This window comes from Lates calcarifer, linkage group LG1 (genome assembly GCF_001640805.2).
Source record: "Lates calcarifer isolate ASB-BC8 linkage group LG1, TLL_Latcal_v3, whole genome shotgun sequence".
In the NCBI taxonomy this organism is placed as follows: Eukaryota; Metazoa; Chordata; class Actinopteri; family Centropomidae; genus Lates; species Lates calcarifer.
In genome coordinates, this window is record NC_066833.1 from 12748656 (window position 1) to 12773840 (window position 25185).

A 25185-nucleotide genomic window follows, 5' to 3' on the forward strand; every position below is an offset into this window, starting at 1 on the left:
ACATACATGTACAGCTCTGCTTAAGACCCCATCATAGGAGTTCTGGAGATTGAAACATGACTGTCTCAATTTAATTTAGCAAGACTGGAATACACACATGGGATCGTTATAGAAGTGGATATAAATGGAAACAGAATGACCCAGTGAACCATGTCTTTAGCTAACAATGAATAATTATGAATTAAGAGCTTTTCATAGACACTCATGACTCTTTATGATACAAAAGGCATGTATATAGAAGCACCTAGAGCTTCATAAGATATAAAGCTCCTCATTAAAAAGGCAGACAGAGTGTGAGAGAGAAATGTGAGTGAAGAAAGGGAGAGACTTGACTTGTCACTTCAGTGTCATAACCAGAGAATACCTGAAAAACAATAAAGTTACTCACCTCTAGCTATTGTCTGTCAGAGTTTGTAGGTTTTTGTCCTTGTTGTATGAATTTGTCTAAATTGTCTGCAACTACAGATATGGCCCTTTGGTCAATAATGACATGAACAGGACTGAGTTTTTCTTCTGAACTTCTACTGGTCCCAATTACTTATTCTTGTTTATCTTGGTTCCTCGATGTTTGATGTTGCCAATGGAATTTCACATCTCGCTTTAACTCTTAAATATGTTTTGATTATGTATGTATGTAGCTTCATAAAAAAAATTCCTCTGCTTTGGAAATCCCTGTCCCAAACTGATCTGGCTCCAGGTTTGAACCTTATAACACACAGCTTGTTTCAGGCAGAGTAAACAAAGGAACTCCAGCAAAATATTTTTTTTCTTGCACACAAAGCAAACACCTTTTGTTAACTGTACTTTGGAGGTAGGAAGTGAAACATAATTTTAAGGTATTTTTTCATCAATGTGTGTGTATGTTTGTGCGTGTGTGTGTGTGTATGAGTGTGAGTGTGAAAGAGAGATTGACAGCCCTGACAGTTCTGGCAGTTATAAGATTCTGAGGTGGGCGTTTTGATTGATGCGGCCAAGCAGGCGGCAACCCCTAGATTAAACCCTCTGCTAGTCAGCACACACCCTGCACACACACACACACACACACACACACACACACACACACACACACACACACACACACACACACACACACACACACACACTGAACCATCTCTCTGTATCTTTTTTGGACCATATTGAATAGCTGAGAATAAAACAATGTGAGTTGACATGAGTAACACACATATACAAAACATGTAAACATGTAATCGGTAAAATTTAAAACACTAGAATGCTGGTATTTATATAATATGGAGAAAGAAAACCAAATAGTTTCTGTGCTAAATAATATAATTTATTCAACTGATCATATGTTTACAACTATACTCTTATAGACACTGCATGAATAAATAAATAGCTGTAATTTCACTGTCAACAAACATCAGTTTCAATGCTGCATTTAAAATTAGACTAATTTGTTCCTATGCTTTTTTTGGTATATACATTTATCACACAAAAATACAGCATCATTGCAATTTACGACATAAAGCCACAAATGTGTCAGTCTAACAGCTGATGTTGATTCTTTTCAGTGTGTGTTCAGGTTTGTGGGTGAACCTAATCTACGACACACTCATTATGAGGCTTATCTGATGAGGAGGAAAGTTTACATTCACATTTAAGTTCAATGAGATTGCCTGACACTTTGCATAGCATCAGACCAGCAGTCACCTGTTCAGTTTGAAGTTGACGTCACCTTGGTGGCAAATCATCAATCCCATAAGTTAGAGAGGGGACAGGATCAGGTTGGGGTTCAATATGTTTTACTGTACCTCAGCAGGTGTGGATGCATACGAGGATCAAATACCCTTCACTTCCTTGCTGTGGTAAAGACTAACTACAAGGCCATCTTGCCACCTTAAAAGATAAGGCTGATGTTTTATAAGATTTTTATTACTGTCACCACATCCTTTGAAAAGACCAAAATCAACAATGACACAATCCTGCCAACAAGTATTGTCTCTGTAATCAAAGCATGATATATCTTATTCCTCTGTGCCAGAGAACTCCACTGTTGACCAGAAACTACTGAAAACATGTCACTGACCTACACCTTTTCCCAGGATGACATATTCCTTCTTTAAGATTAACACTGACACTGTAGTTTATCTTGATTTGACCCCCCACACACCATTCTTCTGCCACAAATACTCACTAGAGTCCCTAACAATTACACCATTTACTTTTACTTGAGTAACATTTTCTGGAATCTTCAGTGCCTCGCTGCCTTTGCTCCTCCTCTGGAAAAAATTACACAATATATTTGTGACCCATTCTAAAATATTTTAGTTGTCAGGAATGAATGGCCTCATGGCCCAGAGTTCACAGATGGTGTAGGGAAATCAGAGACAACTGAGAGACAGACTAACATGTTGTTGGTTTTGGTCGTAGTTGGTAATCACTATCGACAATAAATAAAATACAGTATATCATGAACCTCATCTTGTTGTTATAAAGTTGTCACTTTTGCAGCTGTGCCCCTTATCGACTCATTTTCCACCGCTGACCTTAAGGTGAAGATTTCTACAAGACACCAACAAACCACAACAGTGCTGAGAAGAGACACACAGAGAAGTCAACTGGACAACAGTAACACTTAACAAAGCCAAAAATCAACGTATAAAGTGACAACTCCTTTTACTTGCTTTTCCCTATACAGTAGTGTCCAGTAGTCAAAAATAGCAGGACCTTTGACAGTATAAGGACATATATTGGGGAATTTGATGGCGCTTTAATCAGCAAAATGTCAACCCTTAATCACAGTGTATAACACACTGTAAAACAAATCTCTGTAAACCATAGTCTTGAACCTTTTTACAGCATTCATCAAATGTCCTGAGGGCTAATTCACTGGGGATTAGATCGATAATGACCGGTGCCACTGACACCATCCTGGGAGGAACAATCATTTCCTGTCTCTGCTAACCTGCTGTGGCTGGCCAGTCAATACAGATTTAGGATGAGCGCACACACTATCATGGGAACACGCACACAGATATACTTCAAAATAGGTTTCATGAGATGACTTTACATTTTCAAAGGATATCAGTCCTAAAATAAACTCATATCAATGTATGTCACGTATGTATACTGTACATTAATGGCAATCCTTTTTAAAAGTTGCTGTAGTGTTTTTGATTTCTGAATTTTCATTCTGTCCAGGCAGCAATTTGGTTCCATTCATTTATATATGAAAATGAACATACAAAATGAACACCATATGTGCTTTTATTCAATGCTATTTTTATATGTTATAAGTTTGACAAAAAAAGATAACACATGGAAATGAATGGAAGCCAATGGCTACCTGGAAGGTACACAGGAGAAACATTCAAAAATCTATAAAACTATGGCATGGCTTATTTTGGAAATATGAATCTGACTTCATCAGGGCGGTGTGTAATAAAAGCCAAGGCTCCAGTGAAATTACAGTCACACTATGATGATTCTGCAAAACATTTATGTTCAGTGCAAATGAATAGTGCCAAAAGTGTGGAGGTCAAGGTAGTGGAGGATGTTTAAAGCTTGGTTGTATGGCATCTTATACCATCAGTAAATTATTTTTTAATGACCATTATTTTTCCTTAGCTGGTCTAATCAATATTTTTGTCAAAAGACTGGATCAAATGATTGACAATTGTCAGCTCATTTTTATAGTCTTTCAGCTAAATGTTTCGGTTTTCCAGTCCACCAATTTTCTGTTTTGGTTCATTCTCACTGCTTAAATCAACTTAATTTCCACCTGGAGGATGCAGCTGTTTTCAGCAAAAAGCTGCGATAAACTTGCTGTACATTACCTGCAAAGCAGCTAGCTGGTGAACATAGTGGAACATTTAGCAGCTAAAGGGTCAGAAATGTACCTCAGGAGTTGGTGGAGAACAAAACAGTGTGAATATTTGACATTCTTCAGATGGACACATGTGTATGTGTGTATATTAGCTACCTTTTGCTAACATGATCAGGTCACTGCTGTGTTTACAGCTTGTTGCGATGCCCCTGCGTGGCCTAAGAATTAATTCTAGTAGCTTTAATCTTGATTATACTTCAACCATATTGTAGGTGCAACATGTGGCTAGGGTAGGAATAATGAATTTTTGAAAAATGTTGGCAGTGAACGTTTAAAAATGTTGCAACTGGATGTAATCTGGGATTTTGCAGAATCATCCTATATCAACCTTCTGCTTGGTAAATCTGGGATTTGGGAATATTATGGTGGTATGAAATTCTTAATTTGACACTTACTGTGTCTGGAATTAGCAGGTATGACAGGAGGATTAAGAGCAAGGTGAGCACACAACGTAAAATCTGCACAAAAAAAAAATAATCTACTGGTCTTCAAGTTAAAAACAATGACTGTAACCTGCAAATTCAAGGTAATGTATCTATCTGTACAACACAGATCCTAAAAATATTATTGCTCTATTAATAACTTTACTCTATGCAAAATTAAAACTCAGTCTGAAAAAAGTTTCTGGAGCATTCACTTGATGCTGCTTTCTCAGCAGGTGTATACATATGTACACACATGTACATCAACACACATACACACTGCTATGTGGACATAGACACAATTCGTTGGTTAGATATTGCACTATTTTCATGACTCACTGCAAACCCTTGTAGAATTCATCATATAGGCTTACTGTGTGTCCATCAAAAGTTCCTCCGATCACTGTAGCAGCACTTAAATTAAAATGGTTGTAGTGGTTTTGGATTCACTGTCATGATAAAAACACAAGAATGAGTATGGTATGCTTAACACAGCTGACTGACAGTCAGCTTCCTGTTTCCTAGGCAAGGAATCTCAAAAAAGAAGGAGGCACCATGTCATCAGCATAAAACAAACTTGTAGAGTCACTTGGAAGCCACAGCAGATTTTTGTTGATTTAGCTTCCAGTGCGGCAGTAGCAAGTTTCCTGAAGAATGTTGATACCTCTTTGACTATTCCTTCTTCTTCAAATTCCTTGGTTCTAGTTTCCTTTGTGCCTTTGTTGTCTAGTTTTCATTGTGAAAAGCCTCAGGACTGGATGCCCCATCATCACTGAGGACCTCAGTGTTGAGGAAGGTTCCAGCCAGTGATGTGCCCAGGGCCTGCCTAACGGGCGCCATTTCTGAAAGAATGATATTATCGTGGTTGCTCACCAGCGTAGCCTTGTCCATGATCTCTTTGCTATGTTTGGACACCACAGCATCCAGGAAGTCGTACTTGTGTGAAAGCATACCACTTTCAAATAGGTACTTTGTCAGGTAAGAGAAGGCCACATTTGCCAAGAAGGATGCCACCATGGACACAGACTTGAATGGGAACCTTTGCTGGACAAAGTACTCTACATCACCAGTGAGGTGGTGGACCCTCTCCTGGGTCACCCAGCCAGGGTAGTAGATGAAGGGGGGGAGTTTGAGGTAGGGCTCCCCTCCACCAATGCGCAGCAAAAGACCAAAGATATAGCCAGCCACAGAGCCATAGGTATTGGTGCCCTTGACGAATAACACACTGAGAAGTTGGGGAAAGATGATGACATAGACCAAGTCAGAGCTCAGGTACCACAAGCCATATACTGATCCTGTTAACAATGCCATAGCAGTGGCGAGAGCGCCGAATACAAAGATGGTGAGGCGCATCACCCAAACAATCTCACGATCTGAGGCCTGGAGGAGAGAGGAAAGGGAAAACAGAGAGAGGATGGAAGAACGTCAAGAAGACAAGGTTGAGAACTGGGAGGTATGATGAGAGATCAAATTTAAACAAGAGGTGGAGTTTACAGCTAAGCTAACAGCTCTGTGAGACCGTTCTTAGGTACAGTATTGCTTTGAGCTAAATGCTACCATCAGCATGCTAACATTCTCACAGTGAAAATGTTAACCTGCTGATGTTTAGCAGGTTTAATATTGAATGATTGAAAGTGGTTTTGTATGTTCAGTAAGTACGGAGAATGTAGATTCAATTTGTGTTGTTGTTTTTTTTTTTAAATATCTCAAACACATTTAAAAAGCTGATACTGATTTATCGATTAGCTGACCAATGCTCAAACTGTGCATCATGTTGGTATTTTTGTTGGTGCTCTTACCGACTGTCGAAAGGCGAGCTGATAGATGTTCCTAGCAAACATAGAGCTGGCTGAGAGGATAGACGAGTCTGCTGATGACATGACCGCAGCTGACACTGCCCCCAGACCAAAGAAGGAGATGTAGGGTGGGCAGAGGTGCTGAAGCACTATGGGAAGGATCATGTCTGATTCCTCCTTATCCTTTGGAGGGAGGGACCCATAAGTAGTTTGGTTCCAGTCTGAAAGCGGAAATGGAATTGTCAAAGATTACTTTAACATTTCTTATTATTGTGATCAATGCTGTTGTCTGCATCCAAGTATCAGGAATATCCATGTACCAAATAAAAGTACCAGTATTGGAACAACACAGCGACTTGCGTGAGACAATACCACAACATAATTAAAGCCGAACATGCTGTATTTGGTGGTCCCATAACTGAGACTTAAGACATTTATTTCCTGGCCAACCTGTGGAATTTTAAGCATATTGATTATTATATTACAATGTTTTTCTAATCCCTTAGCCTTTCAGACAAAAGGTCAGATTTCGAGACCTTATTATAATGCTCCCTGTGGATACACCTTTTTCAGTAGCTGAAAAATAAAAGCGCTCCACATGTCTATGTGCTAAAGTACAGCAGAGATTATAAATGTAATGCTGGTTGTTTGTGAAAATACAGAAAAAAGAAGCCATGATAATACGAGGAGAGCCAGAAATAATGGACAATCATTGAAAATATGACATCCATGTGATATTAACTGGTTAATACAGTAGTTTGTCAATGGTCCATCAAGCAACTTCAAAGCACAACATATGTATCAACTCTGAAGAATACATGATGAAATTTAATTGCATTTTAATTGATCTGATTAATAATCATTCATTAATAATAATTCATTTCTGCAGCAAGCCATTAATTCTAGTGAGCCATTCTGGTGGATGATTAAATACAGGAGTAGGCATAGATGTACTGTAGCTGTATCATTTTTCTGGGGGAAACACTGAAAAATTTGTGTAAAACAGTGACATGAAATTCTCATCAATGGCCACTGCTTCATCAAACCAGCATTCAATAAACCATGATGCATCACAGATTTTGTCTGACTTTATTTTAACTAGTGCAAAACCCAAAGGTGTAAGAACATTTACTTGCAAAGACATTGCTCTCATTCACCAAACTCTTTTTCCAGTGACTTTTGCCTTTAAATCCTCTGAAATCTCTCTATCTCTCTGCCCCCTTTTTTTCATCCTTCTCTTCATCCTCCAGAGGAACACAATCTCAATCTGTGTCTTTCGCTCCTTCCCCTGGATATTCACAAGCAGAGGTTGATTAGTGCCAGTTATACATGAAAAAGCCTCAGACGGACCAGATTAATTAGCTCCTCTTCAGATGTAATATTCACTAAATCAGCATGGTCTAATGGCTCTCTCCTCTGCCCGTCGTGACAGGATCCGTCTGCTGTTGTTTACCCTCTAGACACTGTATGCATCTGCATTTACACATCTGAAAAAAAAGCTGCCAGGGTGTAAACAACCCAGGAAGGCATCACGCTCCCTTTGATCACACTTTCCTATTTGAATAAAGGATCAGATTCCTGGATGCTTCGATTGTCTTGTGATGTTTCATTAACTGCTTAGTTAGTCTGTGTGTCTACACGTAATTCACGGATCAGTGTCTGATATGTTTGTGTTCCTCTGAGTGATCTGATTTAACAGCTGCAACTCCGACGTAACAGTGTAGGTATGTGTCAAGTTTATAGCAATATATATTGGGTAATATTTCAGTTTGTTTGTTTTTGTATCTTTGTGGGCTTCAAATCAGTGCATTTGCATGTGAGTGTGTGTATTTACCTGTGGAGGCCCCTATAGCTCCTATGAGGACCGAGGGCACAGCCATGACCAAGCAGCCAAAGGCGGCGAGGAAGGAAAGGACCTGGGCGTAGGTAGCTGAAGAGGCAGAAAGAACCCGTTGAAAATAGACCTGCCAGGGAATCCCCCCCAACATCTAGAAACAGAAACACCATAGTAAATACAGACACCAAACCAAGGCACAACAGTCAGCTAGACTACCACCACTTTATCTTAGTGCTATACAGCAAATGTGACTAATCACCTCTGAGACTATGAACTACTTTATGCTTTCTAAATCATTCTCAAGATAACTTGTTGTTCACCTTTTGAAGAAGCCTGTATCTAAACTAACAAAAACTGCACCTTCATTGCAGCACTTCATTCAAACCCCCTGTTTGCAACACTTGACAGTTCAAGTGGAATCCAAATGTGTATACAATTTACTTTACAGTAAAATACTGCCTCTTGATTAATCTTCTGACTGAAGTTATGTCTTACCAGCAAACAGAAGTTGTCCGCCCAGAGCCATTTGTCCTCGGGATCAATCTTTCCCAGCCAGGGTGACTGGTAGATTTTCTTCTTGGCTGTAACACTGATGTCTGACACGGCAGGATTGGACAGGGCGAAAGGCACGCTGATCCACTGATGGAGAGGAGGGTATAAATGTGTCATTAGGGTTTCAACAAATGTTTTAATATGTTTCCACAATCAAAGTTCTCTGCTCTGACATGGGATCTGATCAAAGTCTACAGACTGTTCCAAAAAGTTGTATATTAGACTATAGTCTAATAGATATAAATCAGAATGTTCCTGCCAATGTGACCCATTTCTGGGAGAAATAATGTGATCGATTTTTGCACATTCAATACATTTATAACACATTTGATCTGATTTCACATGTATAGATAGATGGTTAATGACAGCTTCATTTTTTGAAAAATGCAGCACAGGATATTTTCTGGCCCTGGCTGGGTGGATATTTATTTCACACTGAAACTCACCAAGCCCAGAAAGATACAGAAAAGTTGGACCACATCTGTGTATGCGACAGAGTAGAGTCCTCCAACAAGTGTGTAGAAGATAGCTATCATAGCTGAGATCACCACAGACATATTGATATTTATGTCCACGATCACACTCAGAGTTGCACCTGCAGGGCAAAACATACATACATACACTTGGATTAACAGAGCAAATAATGACTTTAGACATATAGGACATTTAAAGCATAGTGTAATCATGGATGTGATGACGCTCAAGAGATCCCATGCAAAGATCAACTTACCGAGGGCGGATAAAATGGCTGCAGACCAGAATATTTCTCCCATGAGTGCAGGGATGAAGAGCAGGCCTCCCATCCTTTGTCCATAAAGCTGCTGGAAGGGATCCAACATGGTGACATATCCACGGGATCGCATGGGTTTGGCGAAGAAAAGGCCACCTGAGTGATGTCAGACATGAAGGTAAGGTAGAAAAATTGCATAATAAATGATTGTAGAAGGTATGTTTTACAAAATCAAAATCAGTAAAATTGTATAATATTATTAACTTGACACAAAGTACATATCTGGTGCTTACTGACTGTGGTCTTGTAGAGACCTTTCTCTAATTGAAGCGCTAGAAAATTCCTGGTGGAATTCTTAAAGGACCATACCATGTTTTTACTACACTACAAAAATCAAAGCAGACATGATGGCCTCTTCCTACCTGCCATAATATGTAAAATGGATGGGAGTCAGTGTCTGTCTTGATAGTAGGAAAAGCACACTCATCCAATGGCGATTAGTGGTAAATTGCCTTAAACATGCAAAATTACTGGTATGGTTCCTTAAGAAGAACCAAAGTGCTTCTAATTTGCAGCAACTTATACACTCATGATCTGTAAGGTATAATAAAAGAAATGGCTTCTCACCTACTACCAGGCTGAGAGCGTAACCAAATGGTGCTTGTGCCCAAGCCAGGCCATAGTCTGGCAGGTAGACATATTCTGCTGTCCCATTGATGTAGCCCCCACCCACCCAAGTGGCTGAAACCAAGAGACAAGAGATTAAGTTTGTGAGAAAGACAGGCTTTTATGAAAGAGTAGTTTGGTTCGTGTCACATTGCTTAAGTGGAATGCTATGAATGTAATATCGAATCAGTAAATTATATTTGTGTCCACTTGCCCGTGCGTAAAAGTTGGAAGTTGATTACATTAATTGACTTTTTCTGACCTCGTTTAACACCCAAATGTGACAGAATGCGCACACAGGTGTCTGTGAGCAGCTACAAACAAATAAAAATCCAAAGACCACTCTCCGCACTAACCAACTCACCGGTCATCGTGAATCCACCAACGAACAATCCGATGTCCCTTCCCCCGACCATGATGCTCTCGCTCCGGTCTCCGCCTTCGCCAACTCCAGAGTTCTTATTCTTCCACGCGGCCCAGATCCCCACGAACAGGATCAGGACGTAGAAAATCACGATAGCCACGAGACCCTCGGCGTGGATGGTCATCTTTCCTGCGTCCCTGCTTCCTCCCGCCGAGATCAAGTACTATTGCGCGCGGAGGACTGGAATCTCATGGAGAGAGCTTAGAAGAAAAAACGGAGGAAAACAAATTTCTGTTGACTGTTTTAGTCTCTTGTGAAATTAAAAAGTACATTTATCATATTAACAGACACGCAGACGGACGCTTTCGTGCGTATTACATAGATCATGACTGAACCTACGTGAAAAGGAACTCATAACCCAACGATCAACTTTAAAATACTGCGAATCCAAACATTTTATTTGACACTACCAAATTCCTAAAAGCTAAAGGAATTTACTTTGCGCTCAGTTTAAGGTGTGCTGAGTTATTTTGCACATAAGCAACTGACGCCCAGTGGCTTTCATTTATAGAATTCAAAGCAATTAAGGTTTATATTTCATATGTCCACACACAGACCCGCCTCGCGCTCATTTAAAATGTCCAGCAGTGACAATTTTAAGATTCCACGTTTACCAAAGTTATATTAAGACGCGTAAACCCAAAGACTTCATTCAAACCTCGTAAGTGGAGTTACTATAGGAGAAGATGTAATAAACGGTCGGTTTCAATTTTCTTGCGAATTACAGTTTAAGAAAACAACCACAGTAGCATTTCATTACAGGCTGAAAAACAATATTTGCCGCTATTCCTGCATTCAGTTATGTCAAATTAACAAATTTAAGTGTGATGAAGTCCCAGCATCTAAAATAATGTGAATAAAAGAAGGAAAGGTGCCAAAAAGCCGACCATATATTTTATTCAACGCAATAATCAGACGGCCAGCTCGCAGAGTACTGGCCTCCTCTTTGGTTTATAAAATTCAAAAATATTTTTGGTGTCAGTCTCTCCTTGATATTCGCTCAGTACCACAACAATAAAAGACTTACATGAAGAGTGGCTATACCTTACCGTGTCCAACAGACGCACATAGCTGAGGAAGAGGGACAACCGGTGCTCCACCGTGTGTTAGATCAAAAGATACGAACCAGAAAAATACAAAAGTATACCTAGTATTGACCAGAGGAGTTCACAAATGATGAGTGATACCTCTGGTGTCAACGTTTAAAGACAGTAGAACACGTTTAACGCACGCTTTGCTCTCTCTCTTTAATTATACACACGCTTACTCCAGTTATTATGTCAGTTTACGCACAAAATCTCAGATAATTTTAACTTTATTCAAAAAAAAGTGTAGAGGCTACAGTGTAGCCTAATATGATGTAAAAAATCCGAACAGACACGCCTTTGTTTTTACAGTGCTGCCGTGCGTAAAAGTCCATTAATGCTCCCCAAAGGTGTCGCACCGTCAAAACAAAACAAAACAAAACAAACAAACAAACAAGCGTGAGACCTAAATCAGATGGATCAGGGTTTTCTGCATCACTACAACCAGAGCTGATGTTTTCAGCTCTTCCGCTGCGCTGACACCATGGTTCCAAAAGGCCAGTGTTGCATTATTGATCTCTCTTTAAATCAACACCTGTCACTATGGTCAAATGCAGTTACATTCAACCAACACGTATTAGTTAAAGGTAATCTCAAAAACTGACATGATCTTACCTTTACTTTGTAGAAACAGGTGTAAACAGATTACAGGAGCAGGGCCTCCACAAGAAGATTTTTTTAAAGTGTCAAAAGACGATTTTTGTTGGTAAAATGTTCATGTACCAGAAAGTAATCCTCTTGGACGGGCAAACACAATTCTCCTATGTTGTTTTTTAAGTCACCAATGCTCGTCAGAGAGAGAGAGAGAGAGAGAGAGAGAGAGAGAGAGAGAGAGAGAGAGAGAGAGAGAGAGAGGAGGGGAGAGGGAAGGGAGCGAAGGAGGGGGGAGAGTGGGTGGAGGGGTGGAGATGAATGGGAGTGATGGGCTTATTGGGTGCTGTCAGGGTGGGTAGAGGGTGGATGAATGTCTTCCAGGGCAGGACGAAAATAGCACCTAATAGAGAGTGGCATGACGCACAACGTCTCCGGGAAAGCTTTCCAATATCATAATATCATATTGGCAATGGATGGAACCTTTACTTTGCCAGGTTACATCTCAGGCCTGATTTACGATCCTGCGCAGGTCCCCGTTTGCGCCACGATTAAAGCATCGCGTTTATTCTGCAAACGCTGGCTGCATGGTAGTAATGGCGAGGGTGTAAGGCCTGCGCAGGATCACTCTTTTTCACTTTATGACCCTCCTCACGCATGCAACTCTGACGCTTTTTGCGTCTAAGAATATTGCCCTACTCACAAGTTTTAGCATTTATACATCAAAACTGCAGAATCTACTTCTATAAACAGACGTAAGTCACAAGGAAGGAGCGGTGTTGACTCACGGGATATTGTTTGGTTATTTTTTGTAGAGGTAATATTTGGACATTTTCTTTAGACGCTACGTATATGTGTATATATATGTATATTTATATCGTTAAGGATGTTACTTCTCACAACCTGCCCTCAAAACACAAGTGAAAACGATTTACAATCCCCACAGCTACATCATCTACTATCCTATTATATGTGCTCCTTTTAATACTGAATTAAGGAGGAGGTTTCCCTGAAGCACCCAGCCCGCTGTCCATGGTGCTGAAATGTGAAAATGAACAGAAACATTCTTTCTGATTTAGAAAATTCACTTCACCACACAGTTTTACGCAAACTTCCAACATGCAGGCTATAATAAGTGAATCAGTGGTTCGACTCAATGGAAAACCTACTTTGTGGCCCAAATAAAATGTGTCATTTGCCTTGGCATGTTGCCGTTTCTGTCTTATTTTAAAATGTAATTACATTTTACTCAGTTTTTAAAACAGCTTTACACAGGTAACATTGAATAGTTCCCATAGGAAATCTTATAAGAAGCATTTCCCTTTCCTGAACTCCAAACTAAAGTTCTTTACCAGCAATATACAGCCATCTAGCTCCTTGATGTAAACGAAGATGTGGACTAGTCTAACTGCAGGAAGTAAGAAAAGTGACTTGCTTAAAGTGTGACACATCCTCTAATTTAGTGTCTGTGTGGCTGGCAGGCTGCCAGACTGAGGGCAGCTTCTAATTGGAGGGTTTTCTGATAAATAAGCCACAGAATCGCATCCACAGTGTTACAGGTAGTTAAAGGCAGACAGCCTGGAGAGCCTCAGAGGAGTCACAGATTACTCCGTATTGAGCATCATTTCACATATATAGTTAGACTTAGACTGGGTGTTACAGCTATCCTTTAGAGTGCTAAATATCAATCAATAGGTAGCCTGTACTATTTCTTGCAAATGATGTAGTCTAACCGAATACAAGACAGTTTTAACTAGAGGCCACCTTCTCAAAAGACTTTGTCGCCATCTAGTGGCCTTTTCAAGCTTTACTCAAGTCTGTGTAAGAGATAACAGCAAGTGTATCAGACACAAGAAATACTGTGCAACATATTATAAATTTAACAGTTAAGATTTAAACTGACCTGAACCTCACTGCTGCATGCTTTCCTGAGTGTTAAACCTCTCACAGTCAGTTAATGTCAGTCACTGATGCATTTTAGCTCAAAAAGTAGCACTTAGGTCACCTCAACCTCTCGAATCCACAGAAGGCCTCTTTCCATATTTTTACTTGTCATAGCAAGAAAAGAACAGGTGGAACTAATACTGTTAATGGCCATCAACTGATGTTATTAGTTACAGCTGTGCTGCTACACTGACATGTAAAAATGTCTGCTGTGAAAACGACTAATAAAAAACTATCTTTGAGTACTAAGGAAATATTTTTATTCATGTATGTTTAACTTTATTAGAAACTTACATGAATTGTATAATTTTGTAGGAATTATTTAAAGACAATTAATCCAGACATTAAATACAATGTGCTTATTTTAAAAGTATGGAAGTACTGTCTTTCACAAGGAGTTAATCTAAACAAAAAAGTAGGCTTCAGTAAGGAAGTCACAGAGGAACTGGCTATCCATTAACACGAGTGTCAAGAGTTAGAATGTGGAAACTGATTTATGTTCTCTCTTTTGGGACTATTTGCAGGAAAATGTTGCCACCTCCTGGTCCTTTGGGTACCTAGCAGCAAGCCAACAGGTCTTAGCTCTCAGTTCTCTTATACACACCGTTCCCAGTTTTGCAGATCTGGTCAAACTGAAGTTTGAGGAAAGCCTGTAAGTTTGTCAGGTTGTGATATCCTTTCAAATGTGGCAACTGATATTTGGTCAAATATGGGAATATGAGGAAACAGTCATTCCTTTTCCCTTCTCTATGTTATTTTATGGATATGGAGGAGGCAAAAATTTGTGAAGATATTAAAAATAAGTTGGAGAAGCGTTCACTTGACTGTTTTGATCCATGCATTTTCTTTTTCATTTGTGTACGGACCTTGTGGCCTCACAGTTGTGTATGTTAGTATCTTCCCCAGTTTTAGACGTAGTTATTGAGCCTGTAGCCACTGCTGGAAAGGGAGCAAAGTGAGGGAGCATGATTGTCCTTCAGGGCCTCAGGGGGCTTGTAGAGTGGAGCAGGGGGGTATATGTGGTTGAAGGCAGGGGGAGGTGACGATGGTTGATGTCTCTGCATATGGGGGGGACTCCGTGACCTGTCACCTCTGCTGCTCCAGCACAGCACCAGTCCTCCGCTCAGACTGAGGCAGGCCGAGGCGTAACCAAGGTACACGGACAGGCCGATCTCATATTTTAACCCACTGGGAAGGAAGGGGTCGTAGAAATCCATTATGACATCGTTGGTGGTCCAGGACACGGTGACCAGGCAGAGTAGGCCCGCGCACAGAAAACAAATCCCCCCGCTCATCGCCAACGGAGACTTGATCAACGAGCCACGGGCAAAGCGGGTACACTTCATCCCCATCACAGACACCAGAGATGCCAGGATTGAGGTGATGCAGGAGAGCACCATGAGCGCCCTGGCTGCCTAATGTGGAAGAGAATAGACGAGCATTTTTAATGGTGGGACGAACCCTGCTGCCAAAAACAACTCCTTCCAGAACCCAATCATGATTATTTGGATTTGTGTTACTGGGGTTTTGTAAAAGTTTGCTTAAAATTGTTTACAATGATATGGAACAGAGAACAGCATTAAATCATCACATTTGACAGGTTCACACCAGAGAATGTTTGGCATCTTTGACAAATGGCTGAAATGATTAATTGATAATAAAAATACATGTAGCTGGCAATTTATTTTTGTCACCTCAGCTTTTTTTAAAGGAACATACAGTAAGTTACATGCAATACTTTAAGATGCTTTGTGTAAATTCAGTCACTAAATGGTGTATTTGTAGTACCTGCAGGTCACGTGGCAGCGCCAGTAGAGATCTATACATCTCGCACTGGTAAATGCCCGTGCTGTGCCATACACACTCCATCCACAGGCCTTTCATGTAGGCAGTGGCTGTGATGATGTTAGAGCCTGTATAGGCTGTGCTGCGCCAATGGGGGAGCAGGGTTGCAACTACAGTTCCCGCAAACCCCAACAGCCCTAAGAAGAAGCCAAGGAGCTGGACCGCCATGCTTGCCATGATTGGTTCACTCGGACAGATGTGCAAACTGCAAAGAACAAAGTTACAGTCACAGTCACAGTTGATGAGCATGTACACACACTAGAAGACAATTAATAGCATTTGGATATCTTAAAAGTGTATTTGTCACTGATCAGGCTCATAAATATACACTGACTACACAGAAACTACTTTAAATATATGTAACAAGTCACCATATGAAAAAGAAGCACTTTTGGAACAAAACTACAGTCCCCCAGGCTGAAGATGTATCTGGATTCCTCCTCTTATGTGCATGGTCCCCAGCAGTAAAGTAAATTCCACTGAGCTAACATCCAGTCACAGAGTCTGAGCTGTTCCTCAAGTGTCTCTGGAGTGCGGGCAGAAATAGCTGTGGAAACTTTCAGTATTCTAGCATCAGTCTCTGGTGAGTGGCAGGTGACTGCATCTGTAACTAATGAGAGCAGTGTTCAGCTTCACCTGTTCAACGTTCTCCTCTGGAGGGCAAACCACAGCAGTCTATTTGTTAAGCTCTCCGCCACCCCTCAGGAAAGGAGAGAGTGAGAGAGGAAATTAAACATTTACAGAAGCCGCCCAAGCTGTGAGTACTGTTATAAACCACTAACTTTGAAATTTTTCACAGCTCTGCAGGGTATTTGAGAGGGAGGGACTGAATGGCTTGATCACAGAGCTGGGCCGCAGCTGTGGCAATATGGGATACTAGTGACTGTTTGAAATATTTGACCAGATTCTATTATGTCCTATTTAATCTCTGACCTGAGATCATCTGCACTCAGTTTTACACGTCATGGTAAAAATACCACAGCTGTCCTCCCTTGCTCTGGGCCACAAGTAAAAACCTCCTCCTTCACAGTAAGAAAATGTGAAACCCATGGGAAGTTAAACATTTACGTTTGTTCCTTCTCAATGTTTTGAACAAAATGTTCTCCTGGTGAGAAGACAACCCACGTCTCTGAAAAATACACAGTGTTAAATAAATGGATAAATAATACTCCTTAAATTCACAACTACTTGCTGTGCCCACAAGAATGAAACAGATTAAATTTCAAACCAGAGAAAACAAACTGTGCTTATACAGACCCATTGTTTTGACTTCCTCAGAGAACAGAGGCTGTTTATAAAGCCTGATTATTGTTCAGTGTTAGACCTGGCGCTGTTGGGGCCTCTTTAATATCAGAGATACAAGCTTCATTGTGCTTACTTAATGATTGACTACACCAAAGGCGTAACAAGTAAGCAATACAAACAAAAGCAAAGCTGTGACAAGCATTTTGTTTCACTTTTGTCTGTCCCCAAATTAAACCAGTTTAGTCTCTGATAACATGCAAACCACCTAATTTTTAGGAAATGGCAACTGAAATTTCTACACTATGAAATACTGCATGTGGCCCTTTCACAATTTTAAAACTTTGTAAAAATTCTCCACATTTGAATACTCACCAACAAGGTTACAAGAGGACTACAGAACAACCAGCAGGTGTCCAGGCGGCATGCTTGTCCTGAGGTGCAGAGACGAATCTGGAGAAGTTCCAGATAAACAGGGTCACTGGCAGTGATTCCACACTAAACAATTCCCTCTGTCTCTGCTTCTGCTTTAACAGACAAGTAAAATGTGTTTGTGCTGCAGCACTGTCAAATATGTGACTGGCCAGATATCATCATCAGCATTATCCCTGTCAGAGTCAGGAGCATCATGTCAGAGATGACATGAGAGGCAGTCCTGCTGCTGGCTTGTTGCTTTGGACAGATAAACAGGGTGGATGTCAACTATGGGAGGCAGAGCAGAGACAGACAGAGGAGATATTGTCCTCACTGGTTGTGCTGTTTTAGCCTCAGTAAATCAGCTCTCTGCATCTCCAGATCTGTGGATAATATATAATGAAATAAAAACAGAAAATAATTAATAAAAAGATAATTACATAAATCTGCCCATCAACTTATGTTAACTTATAGAAAATCATTTACATTTAATTTGCATTTAATTACAATCAGCAGACATTTAAATAGTAAAAGCAATACTGCGTAGAGCAAACACTGCCAAGCGGACAGCCAACTGTACTTACTGTGGTAATATGGTACATACTACTATGGCAAGCCAGGTGAGGTCATTCAGAACTGTTGTTTTATCCTGGGTTCATCTTCTAAGTCCATCGTCTTGCTTAGCAGTTCTTCTCTCCCTCTTCCTCTGTGCCCCAACCCACCATGACATCCTATTGGTATACAAGAGCATTTTCCTGGCCCTTCCCCTGGGTCCCTCATGTAGTATTCAGCTCTCTGTAAGAGCCCTATAGCGAGGGGATGATCCTCTCCAAGGTCTGCCTGTGGGAGACGCCATTTGAATGTGGAACACTTAATAGTCTTAGTTAAGCAGAGTAATCCTGTGATTAGCAGCTGAGCATAACTGGTTTGTTGCACACACTGCTGGAGAGTAACACAACCATGTCAACAGTGTAGTGCAGGCCTTCCTATTTTAAAGTCTTTTTATGTGATCTGAGGTCTGAAAAGCTGCAATCTTTTTCTGCACTTCACACACCTTTATAACAATATGTACACTTGTACACCCAACACTTTCAAGATATGGTACAAACTAGCATACCTTACAGGCCATGCACACATACACAGGTGTTGTGGTCAGACTGGCAGATGAAAGGTCAGGCATCCTCAGTTGGATGGGTGGAGCGATGATGGGAGTTCTGTGAGAGAAAAAAAGGAAAAAAGCTGGGATATTATGCAAATATATCACTTAGTAACTTATGTACATTTATCATTATATAATACAGCATATTATAGAAGACTAATTTCAGAGGAAAATACTTTTAAAAATATAAGTCTGACGGTTAGCATACTACTTTTTCACCATTATCACCCATGAAATTACACATTAAATATTACTGTATATAATACTGACCTCCTATACTACATATTAGAAATTAATACATCATACACTAATACCAGAAAGTAGCCACAGCTAACAGGGCTAACTATAATATCTGCTTTTAGTGTTACTTGAGTGACATTTTAAATACTTAGCCTTATTTGTTATAATGCATTTTATGGATACGCTTTAAACTATCTGAAAACTTGTTTTCTTCATTTGGAGACTCGCGTTTACTTTATTGTCTGCAAAGTAGTTTTTATTTCGCGCCATTGTGACGTTGTCATCAAAGACCAAAGGCAAGACAAGCTAACGCACAACTGACCTGACCTTTATTGCTGATATTACCTGCCAATAAGATATTAATATTGGTAAGATACGTTTATTTATTCATTTTAATTATGTGTTTTTGTCGGTGACAACATAAATGGAGACGTTTATAGAGTTGCAACTTACCCAGGAAGAGTTTGTCAGAGGTTCAGTGTAACTAACGCTAGCTAGGTTAGCTTTTGGCTAGCATTAGCATAATTAATTCGATACCAGGGAGTGAAGCTGTCTGAGTTTTAGCTAAGTTAGCTTCAACGTTTATTTTACCTCCAGGTTAAATTTGCGTTATCTTTTTCAGTGCAGTTAACACAGTGGTGACGGTAATGGTGAGGAAGGCCTCCAGAAATGTTGGGAAGTCTACACTGGCTCACAAGTCCCAGCCATACAAGAGGACTCCTCGTCCAACCAGAACCATCATGACCCGAAGCCAGTGTATCACCAGCACCAGCTTCTTTCACGGGCTCCCGCCAGAAGTGTTTGGCATGATCCTGGATAACCTGTCCGGTAAGTGTAACTGGTTGGCCTTTTAACATATGAACATATATGAACTAAATGGAAATTTTGATTTCAACATTGCACTGTAATAGGTTCATTAAGGCAAATGCAGTGTTTTGTGATAGAAAACGTTTGTGTTTGTCAGTGCCAGAGATCAGTGTGTTTAGCATGGTGTCCAAAGAAATCACTAAATGTGTTGTGGACTACATCTCCACCCTGGTCTGGAAGAATAAAATGATCATCCAAGGCTTTCACCACTCCACCCGCCCTGAGCAGAGATCCACAATTGAACACTACAGAAACCTGGGCAAGTGACAGTTTATATTTTGCTGAATGTCTTGTATAGTATGATCACCACACAGTACTAGGGGTATGCCATTAGGCTAAGAGAGAGCAGAAGATGACTGATTTTTTTTGTCTGGTAATGTGCTTTTGTTTTCACTGTCTCAGGTTTACTGTTCAAGAGATGTACCCTGTTGCTACCAACAAAGGAAAGGCTCAAGTTTTTCTCTGGCATGTTTTCACAGGTAAGAGAGGGAGATAACAAACAAAAACAGAATATTGTGATATATTAGATGCTTTAGTCTCTTCTTTTAATAGGATTGGGGAACAGAGCCAGACAGTGTATTGCAAGTTAATTTTGTATATTTAGTTGGGATGACATCGCAATATCTCAGATTTTTCCTATATACTTGGCAATGATTTTAATAAGGTACGCATTTTCATCAGATAGATTACGCAGCACTTATCTACTGTTTTAGCTGGACAGAAAGACAGTGACTTCACATCATCTTTAAAAACCAGAGAAAATACACACAAATATTATATACAAAAAGCTAAATTCCATTGTCTACTAAGCAGTGAAATAGTTAATGTAGAGTATCATGATGGTCCTAATTTGCCTTTTTACATCACATTAAAGCCAACATTGTGTTATAGTTGCCAAAACAATATATTGTTCCATCCCAATATTTATCAGTGGTAACAGATTGGATTGAACAGGCACAATCTCACAAAGTTGTCCTGTTGATCTGTTTCAGATTCCCTGCTTCAAGTTGGAACAGTGTTTAGCTGCAGACTGCATTGGCTTTTCCAGCTATGGTGTCTTCCTCCAGGTGAGAGACTTGTATAAAGACTAGAAATTCAGTAAATAAATTGATCTGTGAATGTAATTAAAGGAAATCGCAAATCAGATACAGCTAACAGCCCCATAAAGTGTCATGCTTAAGTGTATCACCAGGCACAGAAGAGATGAAATAGCCTGCATAACACCACACACACTCTAGATCACACCGTTATAATAAGTCATTACCTATAAAACCTTAAAGAAGCAACTCCAGGTTGAAACACTGAATTTATTATGCTCACTATGACTCTTTGTCTTGCCTTTGTGTCCCTACCCAGAACTGGAAAAACATTTTAGCAGAGAAATGAAGTTATGAAATAAAAGTATTCAGTGATGTTATGTTTATTCACAGACACTAATGGCAGGGTGGGGTGAGCTGGAATGCCACAGAGGGTTCAACTTCTTGTGTGAACTCACAAACCTGCTGCAAAAAATTGAGGCAGTTACCACTACAAAGCCAGGTGTGTGTTTGCAGTGTCTGGAATGGAAAACAATCCATCATGGAGAACATCATCCTTTCCATTTAACCCACTATGTCCAGTATAATATTTGTAGATCATTCATTTCATTCTCTGTAGCTCAGATCCAATGGAGGCGGGCAATGGAGGTAGAGATGCACATGATTATCTGAGTTAGTTTAAAGTTTAGTGGTTATAAAATCATAACAGAGAAGAGAGAGAGCTAAGAGTAGAGCAGAGGGGTAAAGTGAATTGACAGACTAGTCAGGCCTTTTACTGTTTAGCCTTTTGAAAGTCTCAAGAGGCATGATATAAAAAAACATGTTAATTGTCTGTATGGCTGCTGTCAGGGGTTAGATGGCACCAGGAGCTGCAGATCCGCCGTTTCTGCCGTCAGGTTCTGTTGGACCCATGGCCAAAGCAGCCACAGTGTCAGTTCTGGCTAATTCAGCTCCTGAAACCTTGGCCCATAGTCAGCCAAGCACACTTACTGTTCATCCTCTATGGACCTCTGCAGCCTGACGGTAAGATAACTCTTACACATACCATTTTAAAATAAATCAGAGTGTGGGATTTTTGTTTATGACTTTATGATAACATATTTATTGAACTGATTTTTGTTTTGCTGAGAACACCATTTCTTAACTTGTTATACTTAAACCCTGAGAACATGATTAGACTGTATTTGACATTTGTAATTCAATTAATTAGAGTTTTGTCATGAGTTTCACCCTGAAATAAATTGCTCTCTGCACCAGATTTGACATCAGCAAAAAAAAAAAAAGACTGCTACCATTTTGGCTGTGGTTGATAATTTATGTTCAAATATGTTGAAATTTGATTAGAATGTTCTTTGTAAAGTTTTGAGCAACCACACACAGTTAGAATGAAAGCATACAAATAGATTATATTCTGAGATTGCCTTAAAAGTGTCACATCAATGAATGAATTTCTCTCTACACTCAGGCACTCTTGGTTGGCAGGACCTGGTGGAGAGGGGGCTGCCTCACAGTGCTCTGTGGGACCTGGCCAGGGCCATCCTCCGGCTTTTCGGTAAACTAGAAGTCAAAGGCTGGACCACAGGCTCCGTGCTGGCAATCCTGGAGGAGCTCATTGGTATCATAGTTTAGTGGTTCTCAAGTGTTATTATTTCGCCAATCAGCTAATGCCATTATAATAATATAAAAACTAATAATACAAAAACTATGCAATTATTGTATCACAACTATATTTGGTTGTCTTTTTCACCATGTCCAGTCATTCCCCATCCATGGCATGTGGAGAATGTGGCTCGTCTCTTGGTGCTGTGCGGCCGCAACCTCTGCTTCACTGTTCTAGCCAACAAGGCCCTGAATGGACGACACCTGGAGATCTCCAGACTTATCGTCTACATCATACTGGTGAGAGTACTAGTTATTTCATCATCAGCTGCAGAGTCTCAGTGAGATTAGTGAGGTATATTGGACCATTATTGGTGTTAAATTTAAAATCAGATATTGAATCAGTTCTTTTTTGTGATTAGCTGTGGTGTGGTCAGGCTGCATAATAATTGTATAACAGATTAATATTAGATGAAACACAGATTCAGGGTAGGTGAGCATCCAAGATTAACTTGAGACAGAATATGAAATGAATAATAACTCATTGCTATCCCTGCTATCTCACGCCAGCTCATTTCTGTACAGGCTCAGGGGTGAGACGGGCCCAACATGCACTAGGGAGAGAGGGAGAAAGGGACATAGGTTATACAGATCTCCCTTTCATTACAACAGACTCAGTATACCTAATTTTTATCAGTCTATATTGACCAAACTGCCATGTGTGGGCTTTAAGAGCCACTTGTGCTGGCCATGGTTCTGAGTTTCATTAGTTCTTTTGTTATCTTCTCATGGGGGCGCCATAACAGTTTTAATTCAAGAGACTACAATCTAATTTTATAACAGCTTTGCTTTATTTCCCTGATTTTGACTGAAGTTTCTTGACCAACAGTCTTGTTCATTTTGTCTTGCAGTCAGAAAAAGCTATATCAGTTAAGCACGGTGAAAAAATTTCAAATAATTATTAACTTCTAATTGTCAATTTTATTACTTAAAGATGTTTTATTAACTAAAGCTTTGAAAACATTTATTCAGTTTTCTGATTTGTATGGCTTCACCCACAGGTGTGTGAGAAGGATGGCTATCACATGAGCTGGGTGGTGAAGTTAGTGCAGCAGGGTCTACAAGGTCTTCAGCACAGGTCCTGAAAGGTTCTGCTTCATCCAACAGCTGGAGAACATATTCTCAGAAATCACCAAGGAGATCTTTGAGTTTTCTGTAGCAAGTAAGTTGCAGCAGTTTTTTGCATTGAGTCTGAATGTTACTCCATTAAGTTCTTAAGTCTTGTCCCAATACCCAAAATACATCTTAGACAAACTGAGATAGAGAACATGAACCTGTGGGAGCACAGGTTCTTCAGTATAATACCACAATATTTTGATATTTCAGTCATAATATGATCTTAATGGTTAACATAAAACAATATGAATAGTGGTTGACTGAATGAGATTTACAGATGGTGTGATGTACATTTGTAAATGAATATATTATTTACTGTATGGATACAATACACATGCTGTATATATTGTAGAGAGAAAATATTCAGTTGTATTCTGGGTATGTGTAAGCCTGGTTGAGTTGTAGCAGAGAAAACTTTGCCTGCAGTGTGTAGCAGTTTGTTTTGAAAGTTTGTGTGTTGATGGGTGGCTGTGTTTGTATGTGTGTGACACCTCAGATGGTGTGTACTGGGAAATCCTTTTTTTTATTTTATTGAAAACATTTTCAGCTCAAGTGGATGTGTTTTTGTCTCAGTCTTGTCACCTAGAGCAAACCTTCATTTGCCTCTGATTGCATGCATCCTTTCATTTTTGCACATGCTAATGGCCAGTCACACAAGTGAGAGCCCCATTAAGTACACTGTTTAACTCAATACTAATGTTGATAAATGACAAAAATCAACCTGTTTTAAGCTTTGCCATGGAGCAATTTGGAGCAGGTTTTTGTCTCAGAGTGAGTGACAGAAGATTGGGAGAATTGTTTGTAGTTGTAGTGTGAAGATTGGAATTCCTGCCACTACCCACATACTGAACATGTATACATGAATTTGTATTCTCTAGACCACTGGTTCCCAAACCTTTTGGCTAGTGACTTTTTACAGCTGAACAATGAGCAATGGGTTGCAAGTGTCTATGAACTGTGAACAGTTCAGCCACAGAGTGATATTCCCTTCCCAGATTTCTTTTTAACACAGTAGTTTCTAAAGTCCTGGAGAGGTATCTCTGGTACATATTAAAATCTATATAAAAAGTCAATAATGTCATTAAATTGTGTTCCAGTGAACCAACTTGAAGACAGGGAGACTTTCCGGACCCTGAGTATCCTCCTGGACTCCAGTGCTCGCTTCCACACTAAATTACTCCACATGTCCCTGAAATAGGAATGATGCAGATCAAAGTGACAGGGTGAGGAGGAGAGGGGGAACAGTTGGGGAGGAAACAAACACCAATGATGAAGGGAAGTAACTTAAGACCTTTACAACAAGATTTCAACATGGGAAGAGGTGTCATGGTAGCTTTGACTTTGAATCTGGTTGACAGTTCACTCAATGCTTTAAACAACATTGCATTTGCTGGCTGAAAATAGGCATGTTTAATTACTTTGACCAAACAGCATGGTTATTTATACAAATGTTATATTTCACTCAAAGTTTTAAAAACTTGTTCTTCTTGAAACATCTTGGATGTAATTGTTTTTATAAGCAGTATTTAATATTTATGCATTAACAGTAACAATATTTATTTGACACTATTTATGAATTCACATCGAACCTCTGTGTGTAAAAATAGTTGTGATACAATAATAATAAGTTGAATAAATTAAGAAAGCATGTGTTATGAAATATAAAATATACTGTTTTATTAAAAATGTTTAAATATTATTGTGTACAGAAG

General features: G+C 39.8%; 3 protein-coding genes across 4 annotated transcripts; 1 reads left to right on the forward strand and 2 right to left on the reverse strand.

The window, feature by feature from the left end:
• Positions 1 to 1115: 1115 nt before the first annotated feature.
• LOC108900566 (high-affinity choline transporter 1) lies at positions 1116 to 10450 on the reverse strand. Its single transcript, XM_018701686.2, has 8 exons — positions 10215 to 10450; positions 9812 to 9925; positions 9185 to 9340; positions 8901 to 9049; positions 8398 to 8541; positions 7900 to 8053; positions 6069 to 6286; positions 1116 to 5649 (listed from the first exon to the last, which is right to left on the reverse strand). The coding sequence occupies exons 1-8, from the start codon at positions 10396 to 10398 to the stop codon at positions 4996 to 4998; spliced, it is 1773 nt and encodes a 590-aa protein (XP_018557202.1). The 5' UTR covers positions 10399 to 10450; the 3' UTR covers positions 1116 to 4995.
• Positions 10451 to 14140: 3690 nt separating this feature from the next.
• LOC108900568 (claudin-14) lies at positions 14141 to 16746 on the reverse strand. Of its 2 annotated transcripts, none has more exons than XM_018701694.2 (3): positions 16376 to 16746; positions 15683 to 15944; positions 14141 to 15309 (listed from the first exon to the last, which is right to left on the reverse strand). In XM_018701694.2, the coding sequence occupies exons 2-3, from the start codon at positions 15914 to 15916 to the stop codon at positions 14803 to 14805; spliced, it is 741 nt and encodes a 246-aa protein (XP_018557210.1). In that variant the 5' UTR covers positions 15917 to 15944; positions 16376 to 16746; the 3' UTR covers positions 14141 to 14802. The 2 variants fall into 2 exon arrangements, with proteins under 2 accessions (XP_018557210.1, XP_018557208.1); XM_018701692.2 differs by having other exon boundaries at positions 16111 to 16746.
• Positions 16747 to 19070: 2324 nt separating this feature from the next.
• On the forward strand, positions 19071 to 25113 carry LOC108900567 (F-box only protein 47). Its single transcript, XM_051070350.1, is given in 12 exon segments — positions 19071 to 19162; positions 19417 to 19622; positions 19759 to 19920; positions 20064 to 20140; positions 20654 to 20728; positions 21092 to 21200; positions 21548 to 21721; positions 22164 to 22313; positions 22455 to 22597; positions 23359 to 23412; positions 23414 to 23519; positions 24571 to 25113. Coding segments are annotated over 11 exon segments (1332 nt in total). The 5' UTR covers positions 19071 to 19162; positions 19417 to 19441; the 3' UTR covers positions 24672 to 25113.
• Positions 25114 to 25185: the final 72 nt, after the last annotated feature.

Excerpts from the sequence above, each read along its gene's own strand:
- LOC108900568 (XM_018701694.2), bottom strand. The coding sequence starts at position 15,916 with ATGGCAAGCATGGCGGTCCAGCTCCTTGGCTTCTTCTTAGGGCTGTTG. Across the intron at positions 15,310-15,682 it reads CGCTGCCACGTGACCTGCAG|GCAGCCAGGGCGCTCATGGT; the intron begins GTACTACAAATA and ends CTTCCACATTAG.
- LOC108900566 (XM_018701686.2), bottom strand. The coding sequence starts at position 10,398 with ATGACCATCCACGCCGAGGGTCTCGTGGCTATCGTGATTTTCTACGTC. Across the intron at positions 9,050-9,184 it reads AGCCATTTTATCCGCCCTCG|GTGCAACTCTGAGTGTGATC; the intron begins GTAAGTTGATCT and ends TTTGCCCTGCAG. Across the intron at positions 8,542-8,900 it reads TCTGTATCTTTCTGGGCTTG|TGGATCAGCGTGCCTTTCGC; the intron begins GTGAGTTTCAGT and ends CCTCTCCATCAG.